Source organism: Macrobrachium nipponense, chromosome 36, assembly GCF_015104395.2.
Source record: "Macrobrachium nipponense isolate FS-2020 chromosome 36, ASM1510439v2, whole genome shotgun sequence".
NCBI lineage: Eukaryota > Metazoa > Arthropoda > Malacostraca > Decapoda > Palaemonidae > Macrobrachium > Macrobrachium nipponense.
Window position 1 is genome coordinate 50,792,751 of NC_087220.1, and position 21,917 is coordinate 50,814,667.

The 21,917-nt window shown below is 41.6% G+C and overlaps 1 protein-coding gene across 1 annotated transcript in view; it reads left to right on the forward strand.

The window, feature by feature from the left end:
* Positions 1–5,452: 5,452 nt before the first annotated feature.
* LOC135203639 (calcineurin-binding protein cabin-1-like) overlaps positions 5,453–21,917 on the forward strand; it is a gene marked incomplete at its 5' end in the record, with an annotated part of 33,369 nt that continues 16,904 nt past the window's right edge. The window contains 5 exon segments of the mRNA XM_064233477.1: positions 5,453–5,654; positions 5,973–6,103; positions 6,417–6,600; positions 20,703–20,853; positions 21,239–21,529. Of these exon segments, the coding sequence (XP_064089547.1) occupies positions 5,453–5,654; positions 5,973–6,103; positions 6,417–6,600; positions 20,703–20,853; positions 21,239–21,529 (959 nt within the window).

The window sequence follows — 21,917 nt, forward strand, 5'->3', positions numbered from 1 at the left end:
CTATATCACTAATACAAGCATAGTTGTTAGTCCTGAACTGCAATAAGACTTTGAGCAAATCTGTCGTAATATGTGGTCCAGTCCACAGACAGTCGTTAAGGCTCAATCCATTTTTGCCTTGTCTCCAGGAACAGTTGAATACTATTCTAATTGGAGTGGTGACACTATCTTTCTGTACACCATGATGTGCTAGATAGTGACAATTTTCAACCGAATTGTTTTTATCTACCCTTTCAATGAACCCCCTATCCTCCTGATCCTTCAGGATTTTTTTTATAGTGGTTCAGGTAGGCTTCATCTTTCTGAAATTTTGCACTTTGTTGTTTAACCCGGCCCAACGGCATGCCAAAGTTGGATGGGAGCCTTGGCTTATTAGACTTCCATGGTAAGGCCACAACATATTGCTTCTCCATTTCAGAATATACAATGGTATTTTCAAAGTCTTCTAGAACCTTTCTATCATGTTCTTTTCAATTCATTGCAGTCAATACCTACTTTATCTAAATTCCACAAAAATATCCAAATCATTCTTTACATCATCAAATTTATGAGTAGCTTCAGTTACTTCCTCTTTAGTTGCTAGCTTTAACACAGTTACTTGGGTTTCCTGTACTGGGGGAGCATTACAGGAGCCCTGTTACAACATATCCAAATATGGTAGGTAACAATATCAATTTTCCAACTTTTCTAAATCCGGGGTGTAAAATGTTATAGACATTATCAACACCTACCAATATATCAATGGGTGCTTGCTTGTCTACAAGTAGATCGAAATCTTTGTCCGCTAGACAAATTTTGGTTTTACACAAAGTTTTCAAATTTTGTTTAACATTGAATATCTTAGTATACTCTGGTAATTCATCTACCACAATACAATCCATAATAATCAATCTACCCTTATAAGGAATAGAAGCACTCACCGTTTTATATTCGTTCACAGGTTTGCTTGTCAAATAACCCCTTAAGGCAATTTTCTCCGTGCCTTTAGATCTATACTGTAGATCCTGAAGTGCTGACCTTCTAATAAAGGTTCGTTCTGCACATGTGTCTAACAATCCACGAAGACGTACCAAATGTCTTTCTTTGCCCTTCAACACAATTGTGGCTGTTGGTAAAATGGACTTCAGTTTGGATTTCTGACCCTGATCACTTACGGAAAGTGTTCCCAATTTGCACACCATTTATTATTTAGATTTATTTGCTGATTTAATTGTTGATTTACTTGCTGGTTTATTTGGTTCGCTGGTTTGTTGTTTATTACACAATACACGATGATGTTTTAATCTACATCCGTTTTCCACAAAATTTGCTTTTCACAATCTACACTAAAGTGCTTATTTGACGCACACACAAAACACAATCGTAAAAACCCGAGACGACTCAATTTCTTATCCCTACTGGCATAGGTTTTACACTGTGTCCACCAGTGTTCACCTTCACACAATGCACATCTTCTTATTTGTTGCGAACTAAATTTATTCACAGTTCCTTTACTCTTAGGTCTGACAGATTGTGATTGATTCACTGTGAATGTAGATACTGTTGATAGAGTTCCAGGTTTATTTACATCTGTTGAGACGAAAGAGCCTAGATTGTGAATTTCTTCCTCTAGATATCTTTTAAATGTGTCAAACACCAGCCAATCATCTCCACATCTGCGTTTTACAGTTTCACTTACACTCTTAGGCAACTTACCATAAAGCAAAATGGTGTAAAGCTCGTTCAACTCCAAGTTTTCACTCTCCAAAGATCTTATAGAGCATTCAAAATTTGCTCTGAATGTTTGTAATGATTCTGAATTAGTAGATGGAGACTCCATTTCTAGCAATCTTCTTACCAGAACTCGTTTAATTTCATCCCTTTTCCCATAAGTGGCTTGGGGAAGAGATATAGCTTGTGAATAGTTCGCGAGCTTCCAACTTAAATCCTGAAATCAATTTTAGAGCATCTCCTGTAAGTAAACTTTGGCAGATATGAAATTTCTGAATCGGCTCTAAGTCCACTCGCTGGTGTATCGACACATTGTACATTCCCAGAAAGGAATTCCACTCCAACACATCTCCATTGTATAATGTGGGAGATCCAATTTTGGCAATCTAACATTAGTCTTCGGTGTGGTCGGAGGATTTCCAGGAGAACCGCTTCCTGACATCGCTGTGATGGCATTGATCAACTTATACCAATGTTCTCCAATTACTACTTCATATTCTGCTTGTTCTTCCACCTCATTCATTCGATCTTCTTCAGTGGTTAAAGCCAATATCTTTTCATTCAGGTCTTGCACAATCTTCATTTGTTTTATGAATAAATCCTTGATTGAAGACAATGTATTGACATTACCTGTAGCAATAGCAGAGTCTTATCTTATTTATCCATTTGGTGATCACACCCTTGTAACCACCTCGTGACCTCACCAAAGCTTCTCTTTCTGTCATTTTTTCCAATGATAATTTATCAAACCAGCTAAAACCAATAAAAATTTCCAGACTTTCAGCAATTTCATCAAAACAACTGTTTATGCAAAATATACATTTACGAATGTTCAACAATTTCAGCAAATTTTAAATTTTAATTAATATATAACCACCATTAAATGCAAATTAATCAACACACTTCAAGAGAAATTCACTTCAGAACTATCACAATAACTATATACAGCTTATAATTAATGCAATGCAAAGATGCGTAGTCCCTCACCCCCCACACCCCACTTGGTCCACTTGTGTTATTACCATTCTCCTGAATCAGCATCACTGCTGACTCTTTCATATATTCTCTTTGCTAGTGTTTCAGAGGCTCTTGAGTCAAATGAACTCCATCATTGCCTAGATCCTCTTCAGTAAGACCATTACCAATGATATAATAACTGGTTGACTAACGTAACCTTTGGTTCAACCTATTTCGACCTTTTCGATATTCATCATAGGTTACACATCTCAGGGTTGTACGGGGTTCCACAGTGACGATATAGACTATCTTGACTCCATCCACATTGGAGATATCATTTGCTAGTTCTATGATATTATTTCGAATATCACTTGTTGATTCAGCATCTTCACTATCTATATCATTACTTCCTACTAAAAAGCACAACTGCCTCTGCTTCACTCCCCTTTACTTCTTCAGATGTGATATCATAACAAGTAGCACCACGCCTTTTTAGCGTGTTATAAAATGAAGGGTTTCCTCTTCTTCATTTATTTCATCAAAGGCACTTTCCATTTTTCTTACCTGAGAATGTCCTAGGATCAGCACTATGCGTTTTTTTGTTTCTTCATTTCTACGTCTGGTGTTTCTATGTCCAACATTGTTAATAATTCACCAAACTGTTCACTAATGGAGAAAAATAGACCAAGCAAGGGTGTAGGAAGGAACTACCTTATAATTACTTAATGCATTATGTTCATTATTTTCAACAGCACAACTATATTTAATTCCCATAGAATTTTCGTTTAAATAAACTTCAACTTAGCTGCTCGGTCATTAACAAGATGGCCGCCAGTGCGACTACGTTATTCTTAATTAATGCCGAGACTAGCTTAACCCAACAATGAATGCCCGATCATTGACAAATGGTCGCCAGTGCGACACAATATTATCAATGTTGACGCAAACTCACTAATACAACAACTTGAAAATTTCACTTTAAAACTATTAACGAATTACCGAAATTCAACAACTTTCCAAAATTATTATTTCAATAAAAAATCACAACTAATGAAAATCAGTTTTCGTACTTAAATGTTCTCAATTAGTGGCAACGATTAACACTGATCAATTCAAAATGTACAACGCATATATGATTTTCAATCACTTAAAAGTTCATTTTTTTCCCACAAATTTCAACCTTTCGTCGTTGTAAATGGTTTAATAGCCGTTAAACATTTATGAATCTAAAGAGAACGAAATTACTAATTTAAAATTTACACTCGTGATTTCCTACTACGATCGATAAATACAATTAATCAAATAGAGTGCAATTACAAAAGGGAACGATAATATCTTACTCAACAATTTTCCTCATATGATTTACGGCAAAAAATTACGGCGTCAACGTTTTCTAAATTGCCAATACCAACCTAGTCATAACAACCCGACGTAACGAACACTTTCTCACGAAGCGCAATACTTGTAAAACAACTATTCGCCAATAAACACCAATACCAAAGTTAAAATATATGCGTTATCAATCAGTTACCAATTAATCAAATCATCACAACCCAAAAATAATCAATCCTGGTCACGGCACCAAAATTTATTTATATCTTTACTCAAAAGAATCCAAAAATAGTAAATATATAAATATTCCAATAAATATGAAAACCCAAACTTATCCCTAATTTGGTTCGCATATTACCAGGTTCAACGAACAGAATTTTCAAGGATTCTTTTCTGTTCCTTTCATTCAATAAATTGGAGAAATTGCGTTGTGTTTTAAGTATACATCTTAATTTACCATATCTTGTGATCGTATATAAACCCATTATTTGACCAGGAATAGATTATTTATACTTATTACTAACCTTAAAACATTGGTGAAATTTCCTATACAAACGATCGAAGAATAGTCTTATTCATTTACAAATGCCTGCCAGTAACAATATCTATCGTGCATGCATGCCCTTCAATATTATCACCTTAACAAAACACTTATAAAATCTTAGACTTAGCTGTAACACATGATGATAAAATTTCTTCTGAAGCTGTGTTGATTCCTTTCCCCCCTACATGTTGAGCTACCGCAAGGCGACGATGACCTTCACTGTTTAACAACTAAACCGGTACTGCTTGACTCTGACTCAAATCAGTCGGAGACGATTGGCGATCCACGCATGCGCGATCCGCATTCACCAACGACAATACTTAACGACTTGTTAAAGATTGCTTAGAGTTAAACCACCATTTAATGTATTTAACTCTTCAAAAACACTTAATATAAAGAAATATTATACTATCACTAACAATTCCACACAACTTATATATAATTTTCTACGCATCTTGCACTGCATAATGTTTACAATATTTCCCTTACAAACTAAAGATAAATGACTGTTTACTAGGCTTTATAAATACACTATCGTGATTCCATCTCGAGTCACGATACTTATCATAGTATGCGTTTTTTAAAAGCGTCGTTAACTCGGAGCGTTGAAAGCGTCAGCATCGTAACCTCGGAACAAGCGTCGTAACCCAGGGCGGATTTTTCAATGAATATTTAAGAAAAAGCGTTATAACCTCGGAACGTCATAAGCCGGACCCGTCGTAACCCGGGGACTGCCTGTATACACATATATTGATCATTATTGTGTGTGTTTCCAATATAGGCATTGGTATAAATAGCATGAATGCCATGGCCTTTTGGTAGTATGCAGATTGAGTACAAGTTAATTTTACTTATTACTATTAAACTGACATGCCCTGATTGTGTTCTGAGTCACACTTTGTATTTCAGTGAAAGTAGGTCGATGTTAAATCCATTCAGTAAATATGAAGGCCTTTTAGAGGATGATATTTACCGTTTGGTTTGGATGTTAGGTCGAGGAGACATTTGGCAAGAGGAAGCGCCCCAGTTTCACACACGCCTGCAGTGGCTTCAGTCTCAGATAAGACTTGTGCGAGGGCAGCCAGAAGAAGCTGCTTATTACTTGGAGCTGGTAAGTTTTTTTAGTGTGAATGAATTCAATAAATCAGTTTTGAAGCATTCCATATACTTTATTATCAAAATATGTATAAGTACATAAATTAGAAGACATTGCTGTATAGAGGGAACTTGAAGGTAAATTGGTTGCGGTAAAGAAGCAAAGTTATACCACTTACTATTTACCATATAAAATTTTGAAATACAAATAGCATATTAAACTGTAGTTTTAATAGCACTACCATCCTTGCCATATGCATTTCTTAGTATAGTATACCTATCGCTTCTTGTATGTGAAATGTAGTTTATATTGTGACAACATATTCATTTTCAGCTTTTGGGTGATCTAAGTCATTTAGCCAGTGAAGGCAATAAGGAGTATTGTTGTACAAGAGCAAGAGTAGAATCTGATAATGTTGTCGTTTGCTACTCGGAAGTGAAACGTCAGCTTAACGTCTTGCAGAGGTTAGTGTGCTTGATGCTTTTTCTTGGTCTCTGTATTCTGTTTGCATTGACTCTTATTGACTTTAATGATTTTTAGTAGTGACTTAAACTTAGCAAATTATGTCTAAGTAAAATTTTCCTAGTTTTCTACATATATATTCGAATTGGTTTCTTAATGTGGATGGCCCTGAAAATTGTCATATGTCAGGCATCCTGAAGTTTGTTGCATGTAATAAAACTTGCTGGAATCCAACAGATGTTATTGAGTTTATGGAACATAGACTTGTTTTATATGTTGGATTTTGCCTATTAATTTTGTCTTGTTTTTTAACAGGTCTCACATGTTGGAACAGGTAGTTGACAATTATACCGATGGGCGGTACAGAGTGGTAGCAGACTTGCTAACTACGATTTTCCATGAACCGCTGCCCAAGTCACGCCCAGGGGTAACTCTGCCAACTCGACAAACACAGTTGGCTATCCTTGCGGATTCTCTATACAAGCTCTCAGAATATAAGGTAAGCTTTCATGTGGAATTTATGTGAAAAGTCTCCAGATTAATCTGTTATCTTTGTTTTAAAGTGAGGAGTGTTTCACTGTTCAGCAGTTTAATGCAGTAGCATTTCATATGGAATGCTAGCTGTGTATCGAGGAGTAGAAGCAGTATCAGTGGTGTGTTGAAGAAAGAATCAGTCTTAGTTCCAATCATATAGTGCTAGGTAAATATAACTTCTCCGTAGAAGTGTGTTAGTATGTAATTTGGAAATGGAATGAATCAGTCATAGTCAAAAACAAGTTTTGGAAGGGAGGAGAGAGGCAACTTTCATTTTGAGTCAAACCAGGAAAGTTTTTGTTGAATGAAGGATCTCCAATGCAGGAAAGAAGCTGGTGGAATCACAAGATGAAGCAGAAGACAAAGTTGGAAACAGAAAGAGCAGGTGTAGATAATGAAATATCCCTCATTGGTGACTATGAGATCGTCTGGAGAAGTTTTCTCGTAAAAGTAGTTTTGTCAGGCAAGACTAGTCTTGACAGCAGGGGCCCAGGTGCAGTGAAATGAGAAAGAGTCAGAATAATCATTGACAGTAGTGCTGTATGCACAGTGTTTATACTCACTCCTCTAAGTATTGAGAAGCTGCTGCCGATACACTGTCTAACCCATGATTGCTTCTGATGGGAATTATGATTGATGGGCAGTAGAAAATGTGTATATAGAAGTTCACTCTCGACATGGTTCGGAAGTCACGTAAAGCCATTGGTCCCGTTGCTGAATAACCACTGGTTCCATGCAATGTAAAAACACCATACAAACAAATACATATAGTACGTAGTAAATACATTGTATTTTGTTCATGAAACTTACCTGTCAGATATATATATAGCTGTATTTTCTGAAGTCCGACAGAATTTAAAAAAAACTTCCGACACACGCAGTGGTCGGACCAGGTGGTTAGTACCCATTCCCGCCGCTGGGAGGCGGGTATCAGGAACCATTCCCATTTTCTATTCATAATTTTGTTCATGAAACTTACCTGTCAGATATATATATAGCTGTATTTTCTGAAGTCCGACAGAATTTTAAAAACTTCCGACACACGCAGTGGTCGGCCAGGTGGTTAGTACCCATTCCCGCCGCTGGGAGGCGGGTATCAGGAACCATTCCCATTTTCTATTCATAATTTTTCTGTCGCCGGTGCTGGAAACACCTGTTTCCAGTACCTCCGTCTTAGATTTTGGAAACTTCATTGCCGCTAAGTATCCTAATTGTCTTTTAATTTATTTACTTGGTATTTGTGGCTAGACATACGCTATCTTAAATTGATTTGAATTTGATTCATTTTTGCATAAGATATCTGAACTAGTTAGGCTTAGTTTTCAGAGGGTGTTGTCTGCCAAAAGAGGGTGTGGCTACCGAAAGCTTCGGTAGATCCGCACTTGGTATGCACAAGGGGTATGAGTCTTGCTTCTTTGTTGAGATTTGTCATGTAAGGAGTGTGAGACTTTGTTTAATTCCGTAAGGAAGACGTATGATTCGTATGTACGCAATTAATCAGTAAACATGTCTAATTCCGTAAGGAAAACGTATGATTCGTATGTACGCAATTAAGGACCTCTGCTTGACTCCCAGGACCCGGGGAGAGAGCATGTCGAAAGCCGAAGGAGGGTTACGAGGAAACCCCCCACCGATCTGGCAGTGCCTTCGGCAGTTTCTGATGAAAATCCCCAGACTGCCTAAAAGTGCGTGCACGTGCCACGAATCCTGAAGGATTGCTTCTCGTCCTCCGAAGCGTCCTCCCGCGCAGGGGTTGGAGCTTTCGGAAGGACTCGCGCCCCTCTAGATAGAAGCTTTATAGAAGAGGACGCTTCACGTCCCTCTCTCTCGTTATGCGTTCCAGTGAGAAGTAAGAAGGCGAACGTCTTTGCCTGATCACGTGTACGTCTTTCCACCGAGAAATATGAAATAGAAGTCTTAGTAGCAGGACGCTTTTGAGAGCGGACGATACCGAGCTTTGTTTACTGTGAGAATAAGAAGGCGTTCCCGGCGCCAGTCGCCCCTCGTATTCTCACACGATCAACCCTTCTCCTGAGACTGTTTCGTGCAGTCGGATTTCTCTCCGAGATGTATCTCGCTTGTTTTTGATGCCTGTCAGGAGCGTGACGCTTTTCTGCACGCTTCTTTTGACGCTCGGCTTGGACGGGACGTTCGGATGGACGCCAGGCGCGCGCGGGTGCACGCCAAGCGCGCACCAGTGGACGCCGAGCGCACGCCAGCTGGATACCGAGCGCACTCCGCGCGCGCTGCCAGTGACGCCGAGCGTGCTCGCTGCTCGCCAGTGGACGCCGAGCGCGCGCGCCAGCGCACGCCAGGTGTGTCGCCTGGCTGAAACGTTTCTATTGAACTCTTCAAGCTCTTGTTTACGATTTGGGCCTCAAGAATTTTTACCTCTACCTTCGGTTGATACCTTATACCTCACATGCAAAGAATGTGAAGTAAGCAAGATGCTTCGGAGGAAGCTTAAAGTGAACAGACAACTTCGTCTTCGAAGGAAACCCAGCAAGACCTCGTGGGTTTCGTGAATTCAAGAGGTCTCTGTCAATATTATATTGCTTTTCGCAAAGGTGGATGGAGTTAAGGAAAGCTCTAGGGAAGATCTCGTCTATCTACCGCAGTCAAGACTTAATTTGCGATAAGGCAGTTACGGGTTAGGTAAAGGCTCGATGTCCTGCACGTCAGGACTCTCGGCAATGTTCAGTAGGATTCTTGCAAAGGTACTATCATCAAAAGGACGCTCTTCAGGAAAGCGCAAGATAGGACTTCCTTTGCCATACTGCCAATAAATTTTAAGCTTTAGCAGGCTTTAGTTGTGATACGGGAGAGGAAGCTGGTTGGAGAATTTCTTCCTCTTCCCAGGATAATTTTGCAAGCTTTTTAGCCCATCTGAAAGGGTTTTTCAGATGATAGGTTTTGTTAGTTTCTAGTCGGGACTACGCTGCGAATTGAACATCGTCGTTCTACCTGCCGTAAGCCTAGTCTCTTAACAGGATTCTTGCCCCTTCCTCGTTTGAGACGGGAATCGGAAAAATAAAATGCTCGACTTCCTGGATTACGTTTTGTCAATTCAGTGACTTTCCCCCATTGACAATATACTATCGTTTTGTCAAGTAAGTGGGTATCCCCTCATTGACAAAATATCTCTTTGTCCCGTAAATGGGTTAGTTCTCATTGACAAACATCTCATTAACTTGATATTGCGTAAGCGAATAAGCTCTTATTGACAAGATTCGGAAGAGCTCTCATTCGTCATTCGCAGACTCGTACAAGAAATAGACTTGTAGACTACGTCAATGAACGCTTATGTCCAATAACATAAGAAGCTTGAGCTGACTGCTTCGATTCTCTTAAGTTTTGTTCATGAAACTTGCCTGTCAGATATGTATGTAGCTGTATTTCCGAATTCAGCTATATATATATCTGCCAGGTAAGTATGAACAAACTTTATTGTATCATAACAATATCATTTTGCCTTGCGTTATTTTATTTCTGGTTGGTTCAAGTCATATACGCTTGCTGTAGTTACCTCTTCGGATGGCAAACCGAGAGGTCTATTGTCTATTTTGTTTTAAGGACATTTAATCGTTACTCCCTGCAGCCTTCCAGGAGTTTCCGATTTATCTTTTACCGTTGTATGGTAGTGTTTCTGACGACACAAACGCATCTATATATTTAGCGTTTTCTGTTTCGCTTAAATATACCAGCTTGAGAGTCTATCTGCTCAAAAATAACGAGGCACCTATTTCTTCGTAGAATAGGGTAGCTGGCAACCCAGACATAAAGTTAAGAGACGACATTCGTAAGCTGCTGGCTGCTGCTGTCACGCTGTGTCTGTCCTCCAGTCCAACCGAGCCACCAGTAACAGATCGTGCGCTGTCATGCGCAGTAGGTTACGTCTCTCTCTCTTGCGGGATTGACTGACTAACCGTATCTCTGTGCTGGCGGTTACGTCTCTCCTGCGGGATTGACTGACTAACTGTATCTCTTGCCCTACAATCACGGACTTTAGCCTAAGATTGAAGGGATTTCTTACGTGAATGAATAAACGTTGCATTCGTTTTGCCTTACTATGTTCAACAGAGTTATCTCTTAATCCTTTCGGTGCTCGTTACCCAGCACGGTATAGAACTACGAGTCTACCGCAACATTGCACTTTTATATGCTCTCCCTGCTTAGGCAAAGAAACGCAGCCTTATTAGGGAAGTAAGCATACTCGGGGAGGGAATGGATGAGCTTGCTGGGGACCATTTCCTTCCTAGACTGCTAATTAAGATCACAGTTTTTCCTACCGGGTGTATTCTACCAAAGGATTAGGAATGAAATATTATTCTTCTTCACGATACTAGGAATAGGAGGTTCTGAACATCTCCTCAGTGCGTCTTATCTACTGAGGTGATAGGGAGAAAGAAGTGCCGGATCATCTGGATAGGGTTTCAAATGTCCGGATGGAATTAATCTGAAAGAAGTAAAGCGATTCGGTAGTCCCTCCAGTCCTCGAAACGAGTTTTTTGGGAACCAGTGGTCCAGATTCAACTCTCGATATTCCACAGCTCTCTTATATCTTAAGAAGTATCTTCTCTCGGTCCCTGTTCGAGGTGTTACGAGAAGAGCCTATATAAACAACAGGCGTAGAATGTAACGATCCTCTAGAGGTTCGTTACAGGATTGCAAAAGTCCGTACGAATCGTCGTTCGATCGACGGCAGCAACTATTGACTTCCGAGTGGAATATTTCTTTAGAAGTAAGTTATTGGAGTTGTGGAGACTTTAGGGACGCCCTTTCATTCTTCTCTTCGATATGTTGAGGACGAAGAGGCTTCCTTCTTATCTGCTCCCTTATTCTCGATCCGGGATCGGTACCATTAAATGCCATCCTATGATATTGAACGGGGATGGATGTTTAGTCTCTTTTTCCCCTTTTTCAATCGTTTAGGAAATGTAATAAGAGGATTTATGACGTCACAGGGAGCGACAATGACGCTGATCGCCCCATGTTGGCCTTCAGGATCCTGGATTCACAGAGGTCACATACTTCCTAGTTCACAATTTCCAAGGACCTTTCAGAGAGAGTCGGTCTACTCTTAACTCGAAAGGTACCTATAACCTCTCCGCTCTGAGTCTGACTACGTTCAGGCTATCGAGATGTTGACAGGAATAAGATTACCGTCTTCCATTTCCGTCTGAAGAATGGGATAAGCTGGCAGGTCACAACTGTTAAAGAATACGCAAATATGTTGTTGACAGCCTTTGGGCCTCAGAGATTTGCGTCTGTCAAACAACAAAGCCCTTCACGATCTTTGAGTTCTGTGGAATCTCGAATCTCGCTCACCATCTACTTTTTGTCTCACCTGTTTTCTCGGAGTCAGACACTCGTGCGAGATCAGGCGACATATAGTAGCCCTGAGTTTCTTGTTGACGAAGTCGGTTGCGTTTATACACCCCCGATGATCGTGTAACATGAGACCAGGTTGGACCTGTCAGGCATTCTTCCTTTGGGACTGAATCGCCTTTTTGCCTCCTCGCTCCTTTCTCCTCTGGCACCAGAAGCTCGAGTCAGGAGTTGATTCGCTGACGACGTTGGGTTGCGTTGATACACCCCCAAGTTTGCTTAGATTGAATCGCCCAGGCAGTCCAGACACTCATCCTTCAGCGAAGAATAGTGCCAATTATGGTACTTCAGGTACAAGCCTTGCTGTCCTTGATTCGTCTGACTGGTCAACTGGTGCGGTCACTTGACTTTAGTACAGACGGACTGACTGTGCAATGTCCAGATCGAAGCTTTCAATATGGAACTTAGACGTAGTCTGAAGTTCCTTGATGTCAAAGCATTCGAACCTCTCCTACCTGCTTAACTTCTTGCATGTGATCAGGAAGGCCTTCTTCTAACCACCCTAGATACGACAAAGAGGGTTAGTGAGATTTTAAGCCATCGTCACAAGTTTTGGCTTTAGAGAACACAAGGCGGTGTGCTCTCTAATAGCCTTCCGTTGTGGCCTAAGAATGGTAACACGTTTTGTCCTTGGGCCAGGAGCTTGGAAGCAAGGATCGGCACAAGTTAGTGGGCAGGAGCCAGAGAGAGTCCTGTGCCCTGTCGGGTCTCTCAAGTTTTATCTACATAAAACTCAAGAAAGTCGAAGTCAATCGGGCAATCTGCAGTGTCTGAAAAAGACCAGACTTGCCCATATCGAAGAACAGCCTGGCTTTAGTGTTTTAAGGAGTTCTTTCAAAAATGCTCCTTCATTGTGTTTGCACAAAGATTTGAAATAAATCTTTTATCTGAATGCTCACGAGGTGGAGGGCGCCGGCCTCGGAAGCATTTCAACAGAGCATGGCACTCAGCAAACATCCTGGAGCTACCATGTTTTTAGCGAAGCAACTCTGTGTTTTTCAATTCACTTCACTCCCTGCGAGATGTGAAGATGGCAATATGAGATCTTGCTGCTCGCTAGGGCCATACGTGTCTGCAGACACAATCTTGGGGGCAAGAAGCTACCACTCATCCTATCCTGTAGAAAATGGTTAGGAAGAGCTCTTAATTTAGTAGTTGAGTCGCCGACAACGGTGACTTCTTAACTCTTAAGCCTTAGTTAACACACCTTAACTTTGGCTAGGTTGGTCAGGTGTGATATATATATTTATATATATTTATTTATTTACTTCTTAGCCCTCATGGTATGGTCAATATGGTCTAGTCACATTGTGGTCACGCCCCCGCCTTGACAGATCATCTGGAGTGCACCAGCATTTATAGTCTTCTACCTCGCTGGCAAACTTCTAGTAAAGCAGAAGCAGACTTGGGTGACAGTAATCACGAAGTCAGCTATGCTAACAGGTGGAACCGAAGATGTAAATCATCTGCATGCATTTGTTTCCCAAAATTCCCTCCTTCTATTCTGTCCCTTTCCCACCTCCAAACGGTGGGATTCAGCTATATATATATCTGACAGGTAAGTTTCATGCCCCCCCCCCCCCCCCAACAAAATGATATTGTTTATGATACAATAAAGTTTGTTCATACTTACCTGGCAGATATATATAATCAAGTACCCACCCACCTCCCCTCAGGGGACAGTGGAAATAAAAATTATGAATAGAAAATGGGAATGGTTCCTGATACCCGCCTCCCAGCGGCGGGAATGGGTACTAACCACCTGGCCGACCACTGCGTGTGTCGGAAGTTTTTAAAATTCTGTCGGACTTCAGAAAATACAGCTATATATATATCTGCCAGGTAAGTATGAACAAACTTTATTGTATCATAACAATATCATTTTTCTGTCGCCGGTGCTGAAAACACCTGTTTTCAGTACCTCCGTCTTAGGATTTTGGGCGGAACCTTCATTGCCGCTAAGTATCCTAATTGTCTTTTGATTTATTTACTTGGATTTGTGGTTAGGCATACGCTATCTTAAATTGATTTGAATTTGATTCATTTTTGCATAAGATATCTGAATCTAGTTAGGCTAGTTTCAGAGGGGTTGTCTGCAAAAGATAGGGTGTGGCTACCGAAAGCTTCGGTAGATCCGCACTTGGTATGCACGAGGGGTTTGGGTCTTGCTTCTTTGTTGAGATTTGTCATGTAAGGAGTGTGAGAACTTTGTCTATTCCATAAGGAAGACGTATGATTCGTATGTACGCAATTAATCAGTAAACATGTTCTAATTCCGTAAGGAAAAAAGTATGATTCGTATGTACGCAATTAATCAGTAAACAAAAGTCAGGGTAGTGAAACCTGCTAACCTTCCTGTAGACTTTATTTTGCCTAACCCTATAGTATGGCCTACGGGTTATGAATATGTCTGCGAAAGGTGATCGCTCTCCTTCATTGTTGTGAAGAGTGCTACTTCTTGTTATTGTTACTCCTAACCCTGTAATGTTGCTTCGGGCCCTAAAAACAGTGTCTGTAGAGGTTATTGCCCTTTTCTCTTATACTCTTTCGATTCGTAACTTAGAATCGAAAGTGCTTGCTTTAGAGAGCAATAGTGAAGTGGCTAAGTGCAGTGACAGTGCCCTTGTGTAGTGGAGGGTGCGTCAGATCGGCCTTATAATGCCTCTAGGTCTAGACCTCTGTCGGACTCCCAGGAACCACAGGGAGAGGGCATGTCGAAAGCCGAAGGAGGGTTACGAGGGAACCCCACCGATCTGGCGTGCCTTCCGGCAGTTTTCTGATGAAAATCCCCAGACTGCCAAAGTTCGTGCACGTGCACGAATCCTGAAGGATTGCTTCTCGTCCTCCGAGGCGTCCTCCCCGCGCAAGGGTTGGAGCTCTCGGAAGGACTCGCGCCCTCTAAGAGCTTTAGAGAAGAGGACGCTTCACGTCCTCTCTCTCGTCAGGAGGGAACGTCAGATCCGCCCCATAAACGCCTCTAGGCCTGGACCTCTGTCGGACTCCCAGGACCAGGGAGAGGGCATGTCGAAAGACCGAAGGAGGGTTACGGGGAACCCACATCGATCTGGCGTCCCTTCACGGTAGGACCTGTTGACGTTTCCCAGGCTGCTGAAGATCGTGCACCGTGCACGAATCTCGAAGGACTCGCGCCCTCTAAATAGAGCTTTATAGAAGAGGACGCTTCACGTCCCTCACTCTCTCGTTATGCGTTTCAGTGAGAAGTAAGAAGGCGTACGTCGCCTGATCACGTGTACGTCTTTCCACCGAGAAAATTAAATTTGAAAAAAGAAGGCAGTTTCTCTCGCTTGTTGTTTTGACGCCTGTCAGGAGCGTGTGACTTTTCTGCACGCTTCTTTTGACGCTCGGCTTGAACGGGACGCTCGGATGGACGCCAGGCGCGCGCCAGTGGACGCCGAGAGTCCTCGCCAGTGGACGCCGAGCTGCGGCGCCAGGACGCCGAGCGTCCTCGCAAATGGACGCCGAGCGCGCGCCAGCGCACACCAGGTTTGTCTCCTGGCTGAACGTTTCTGTTGAACTCTTCAACTTCTAGCTCTTGTTTAAGATTTGAGCCTCAAGAATGTGAAGTAAGCAGTGCTTCGGAGGAAGCTTAAAGTGAACAGACAACTTCGTCTTCGAAACCCAGCAAGACCTCGGGTTTCGTGAATTCAAGAGGTCTCTGTCAATATTATATTGCTTTTCGCAAAGGTGGATGGAGTTAAGGAAAGCTCAAGGGAAGATCTCGTTTTCTCTACCGCAGTCAAGACTTTGCGATAAGGCAGTTACGGTTATGTAAAAGGCTCGACGTCTCGGCGACGTTCAGTAGGATTCTTGCAAAGGCCATTCATCAAAAGGACGCTCTTCAGGAAAAGCGCAAAGCAGACAGGCCTTCCTTTGCCACCTTTGCCAAACTTGCCAATAAATTTTAAGCTTTAGCAAGCATTAGTTGTGATACGGGAGAGGAAGCTGGTTGGAGAGTTTCTTCCTCTTCCCAGGATAATTTTGCAAGCTTTTTAGCCCATCTGAAAGGGTTTTTCAGATGATAGATTTTGTTAGTTTCTAGTCGGGACTACGCTGCCGAATTGAACATCGTCGTTCCTACCTGCCGTAAGCCCTGTCTCTTAACAGGATTCTTGCCCCTTTCTCGTTTGAGACGGGAATCGCAAAAATAAAATGCTGACAATATACTATCGTTTTGTCAAGTAAGTGGGTATCCCCTCATTGACAAAATATCTCTTTGTCCCGTAAATGGGTTAGTTCTCATTGACAAACATCTCTTTAACTTGATATTGCGTAAGCGAATAAGCTCTTATTGACAAGATTCGGAAGAGCTTCTTCATTCGTCCATTCGCAGACTCGTACAAGAAATAGACTTGTAGACTACGTCAATGAACGCTTATGTCAATAAACATAAGAAGCTTGAGCTGTCTGCTTCGATTCTCTAAGTTTTGTTCATGAAACTTGCCTGTCAGATATGTATGTAGCTGTATTTCCGAAATTCAGCTATATATATGTCTGCCAGGTGAGTATGAACAAACTTTATTTTGTGATATAATAAAACGATTTTGCCTTGCGTTATTTTACTACTGGTTGGTTCAAGTCATACACGCTTGCTGTAGTTACCTCTTTGGATGGCAACCGAGAGGTCTATTGTCTATTATTTTAAGGACATTTAATCGTCACTCCCTGCAGCCTTCCAGGAGTTTCCGATTTATCTTTTACCGTTGTATGGTAGTGTTCTGACGACACAAACGCATCATATATTTAGCGTTTTCTGTTTCGCTTAAATATACCAGCTTGAGAGGCTCTTTTTGCCTCAAAAAATAACGGACCTATTTCTTCGTAGAATAGGGTAGCTGGCAACCCAGACATAAAGTTAAGAGACGACGTTCGTAAGCTGCTGGCTGCTGCTGTGTCTGACAGTCTGACTGTCCAAGTTCCAACCGAGCCAGTAACAGATCGTGCGCTGTCATGCGCCGTAGGTTACGTCTCTCTCTCCTGCGGGATTGACTGACTAACCGTATCTCCTGTGCTGGCGGTTACGTCTCTCCTGCGGGATTGACTGACTAACTGTATCTCTGCCCTACAATCACGGACTTTAGCCTAAGATTGAGGGGATTTCTTACGTGGATGAATAACGTTTGCATTCGTTTTGCCTTACTATTGTTCAACAGAGTTATCTCTTAATCCTTTCGGTGCTCTCGTTACCGCACGGTATAGAACTACGAGTCTACCGCAACATTGCACTTTTATATGCTCTCCTGCTTAGGCAAAGCGCAGCCTTATAGGGAAGTAAGCATACTCGGGGAGGGAATGGATGAGCTTGCTTGGGACCATTTCCTTCCTGAAGAAGTGTTTTTCCCCGAATAGACTGCAATTCAGACCACAGTTTGTTTTTTCCTACGGGAAACTGAAATATTATTCAAGATCTAGGAATGATTCTGAACATCTCTCAGTGCGTCTATCACCTGAGGTGATAGAAAGAAGGTGCCGGGACATCTGGATAGTGTTTCAGATGTCCTGGATCTTAATCTGAAAGAAGTAAATGCAATTCGGTCGTCCCTCCAGTCCCCGAAACGAGTTTTTGGCGAACCAGTGGTCCACATCAACTCGGATATTCCACAGCTCTCTCATATCTTAAGAAGTATTCTTCTCTCGGTCCCTGTCGAGTTTACAAGAAAGAGCCTATTATAACAACAGGCGTAGAATGTAACGATCCTCTAGAGGTTTCGTTCTACAAGATTGCAAAAGTCCGTACGAATCGTCTCGATCGACGCAGCAACTTTTGACTTCCGAGTGGAATCTTTCTTTAGAAGTAAGTTGAGAGTTGTGGAGACTTTAGGGACGCCCTTTCATTCTTCTCTTCGATATGTTGAGGACGAAGAGGCTTTCTTCTTCTCTGCTGCCCTTTTTCTCGATCCGGGATCGGTACCATTAAACGCCATCCTATGATATTTAAACGGGAATGGATGTTTAGTCTCTTTTCCCCTTTTTCAATCGCTTCGGAAATGTAATGAGGATTTATGACGTCACAGGGAGCGACAATGACGCTGATCGCCCCTATGTTGGCCTTCAGGATCCTGGATTCACAGAGGTCACATCCTTCCAAGTTCACTTTCCAAGGACCTTTTCCGAGAGAGTGGCGGTCTACTCTAACTCGAAAGGTACCTATAACCTCTCCGCTCTGAGTCTGACAACGTTCAGACTAGCGAGATGTTGGCAGGAATAAGATTACCGTCTTCCATTTCGTCTGCCAAAGAATGGGATAAGCTGGCAGTCACAACTATTAAAGAATACGCCAAATATGTTGTTGACGGCTTTTGGGCTCAGAGATTTGCGTCTGTCAAACAACAAAGCCCTTCACGATTTTTCTTTGAGTTCTGTGGAATCTCGAAACTCGCTCACCATCTACTTTTTTGTCTCACCTGTTTTCTCGGAGTCAGACACTCGTGCGAGATCAGGCGACATATAGTAGCCCTGAGTTCCTGTTGACGAAGTCGGTTGCGTTTATACCACACCCCGATGATCGTGTGACATGAGACCAGGTTGGACTGTCAGGCATCCTTCCTTCGGGACTGAATCGGCCTTTTTGCTCCTTGCTCCTTTCTCCTGGCACCAGAAGCTCGAGTCAGGAGTTGATTCGCTGACGACGTTGGGTTGCGTTGATACACCCCCCAAGGTTTGCTTAGATTGAATGCCCAGGCAGTCCAGACACTCATCCTTCAGCGAAGGAATAGTGTTCTTATGGTCTTCAGGGTACAGCCTTGCTGTCCTTGATTCGTCTGACTGGTCAACTGGTCGGTCCACCTGACTTTAGTACAGACGGACTGACTGTGCATGTCCAGATCGAAGCTTTCAATATGGAACTTAGACGTAGTCTGAAGTTCTTGATGTCAAAGCATTCGAACCTAACTCCTACCTGTTAACTTCTTTGCATGTGATCAGGAAGGCCTTCTTCTAACCACCCTAGATACGACAAAGAGGGTTAGTGAGATTTTAAGCCACCGTCACAAGTTTTGGCTTTGAGAGAACACAAGGCGGTGTGCTCTCTAAGCCTTTCGTTGTTGCCTAAGAATGGAAACCCGTTTTGTCCTTGGGCCAGGAGCTTGGAAGCAAGATGGCACAATTGTTAGTGGGCAGGAGCAGAGAGAGTCTGTGCCTGTCAGGTCTCTCAAGTTTTATCTACATAAAACTCAAAGAAAGTCGAAGTCATTGGGGCAATCTGCAGTGTTCCGAAAAAGACCAGACTTGCCCATATCGAAGAACAGCCTGGCTTTAGTGTTAAGGAGTTCTTTCAAAAATGCTCCTTCATTTTGTTTTGTTTGCACAAAGATTTGAAAATCTTTTATCCTGAATACTCACAAGGTAGACGGGCGCGGCCTCGTAAGCATTTCAAACAGAGCATGGCACTCAGCAACAGCCTGAGTACATGTTTTAGCGAAGCAACTCTGTGTTCACTTCACACTCCCTGCGAGATGTGAAGATGGCATATGAGATCTGCTGCTCGCTAGGGCCATACGTGACTGCAGACACAATCTTGGGGGCAAGAAGTACCACTCATCCTATCCTGTAGAAAATGGTTAGGAAGAGCTCTTAATTTAGTTGTTGAGTCGCCGACAACGACGACTTCTTAACTCTTAAGCCTTAGTTAACACACCTTAACTTTGGCTAGGTTGGTCAGGTTGGTGATATATATATTATATATATATATTTATTTTACTTCTTAGCCCTCATGGTAATGGTCAATATGGTCTAGTCACATGGTGTCACGCCCACCCCCGTTGACAGATCATCTGGAGTGCCCCAGCTTTATAGGTCTCTACCTCGCTGGCAACTCTAGTAAAGCAGAAGCAGACTTGGGTGACAGTAATCACGAAGTCGGCTATGCTAACAGGTGGAACCAAGATGTAAATCATCTGCATGCATTTGTTTCCCAAAATCCTTCTATTCTGTCCCTTCCCACCTCCAACGGTGGGATTCAGCTATATATATATCTGACAGGTAAGTTTCATGAACAAAATGATATTGTTATGATACAATAAAGTTTGTTCATACTTACCTGGCAGATATATATAATCAAGTACCCACCCACCTCCCCTCAGGGACAGTGGAAATAAAAATTATTGAAAGGAAAATGGGAATGGTTCCTGATACCCGCCTCCCAGCGGCGGGAATGGGTACTAACCACCTGGCCGACCACTGCGTGTTTGTCGGAGGTTTTTTAAATTCTGTCGGACTTCAGAAAATACAGCTATATATATATCTGCCAGGTAAGTATGACAAACTTATTGTATCATAACAATATCATTTTTGTCATGCTTCATTTAATCAGTAGTTTTTGCTTCTGTATTTTTGTCATGCCTTCATTTGATCTATAGTTTTTGCTTCTGTCAGAAAAATTTTTTGTTGTATAAATCATTGAAGTTAATTTGAGATTTGTATTATGATTCCCAATTGTAGCTCTCTTAATGGTTATCATATATATAAACCTTTTGCTCTCAGTTTGGACAGATATTTTTTGAGAGGCTTAACTTTGTTTCATTAATATATTATATATTGATAATTGAGAGGTTTAATGCTAATTTTAATCTTTGGAAGTTTTGTGGTAAAGTATGTAATTTATGAATTATGCCATTGATTGCAGTTTGCCTGTCAGAATATAATGGAGTTTTTCATCCTCAGGATGTCATTTATTGGGGCTCCTTCTCCTTGACGGAAGCACTCATGCGCTACAATAGAGCAGAAGCCGAAGAGGAGAAAAATCGATGGGCCAAAACACTCATGAAGATCACTGATACTATGAATACTATGCTGATAAATGACATTACCATACGTAAGTATAGTTGAAGGCTTTTGGTATAGTATAATGAAAACACCCCGAAGCCCTGGGAATAAATAATACCTTGCTCAGATTTTTGCCTCATAAAATGGAAACCATTATGATTCTTTCAAAGTAATTCTTAGTCATAATAATGATGTCTATCTTGGAATATATTCCTTCATATTTGTTACAAATTTGACATATCAGCATAAAGTTTAATTTTGTATTAAATTTTTTCATACTTGAAGCTTAATGCTTGGTAAATTTATAGCATGTGAGGAGCTTTAGTGTATGCAAGAGTATTAAGCTATTAGACTGTATATTCAAGGTTGTACAGCATTATGCAAGATGGTATGTTGAATTAGAGATAGGGTGAAAGTTTAATTTCCCTTTACAGTCATGAGCGTGGATCGGGAGCGGTTGTCGGAGATTGTAGGTACTCTCATTAGGATGTTAGTGGTGCAGTTAGAGAAGCCACAGAGTACTCTTATTCTTCCCTTTGAGACACTGACCCCTTGGATGCTCCTGCATCGCATATTGTCTCATGAGGAAAGCTTTCAAGCTGCAGAAGTCAAGAAGGTTGACACCTCCCCACGAGAATCTGATGGGCAAACCCCTGAAGTGAAGGTGTCCGATGCTGTGAATGGGGAAAAGGATACTGAAGATAATGAAAATACCAAGAAAGCTGGTAAGTAATCCAGTAAGAATATGGTTAAATATAATTTTTATACATTCAACTTCCCTGCCAGATATATACTTAGCTATAGACTCCGTCGTCTCCGACAGATTTCAAATTTCGCGGCACACGCTACAGGTAGGTCAGGTGATCTACCGCCCTGCCCTGGGTGGCAGGACTAGGAAACCATCCCCGTTTTCTAATCAGAATTCTTCTGTCGCCGGACCATCAACATTGTTGTTGGTTCCTCTCGATTGGTTTTTCTTTTTTCACCGGCAATTGATCTTCTTGACCGACTTTTGGTGACGTATCTGGATTGTTGGATTGGCATACGCTTTTGTGGACTGTTTTGTGGACTTGATTTTGGATTTTTCTTTAAATATGTCTGACTCTGGTATGG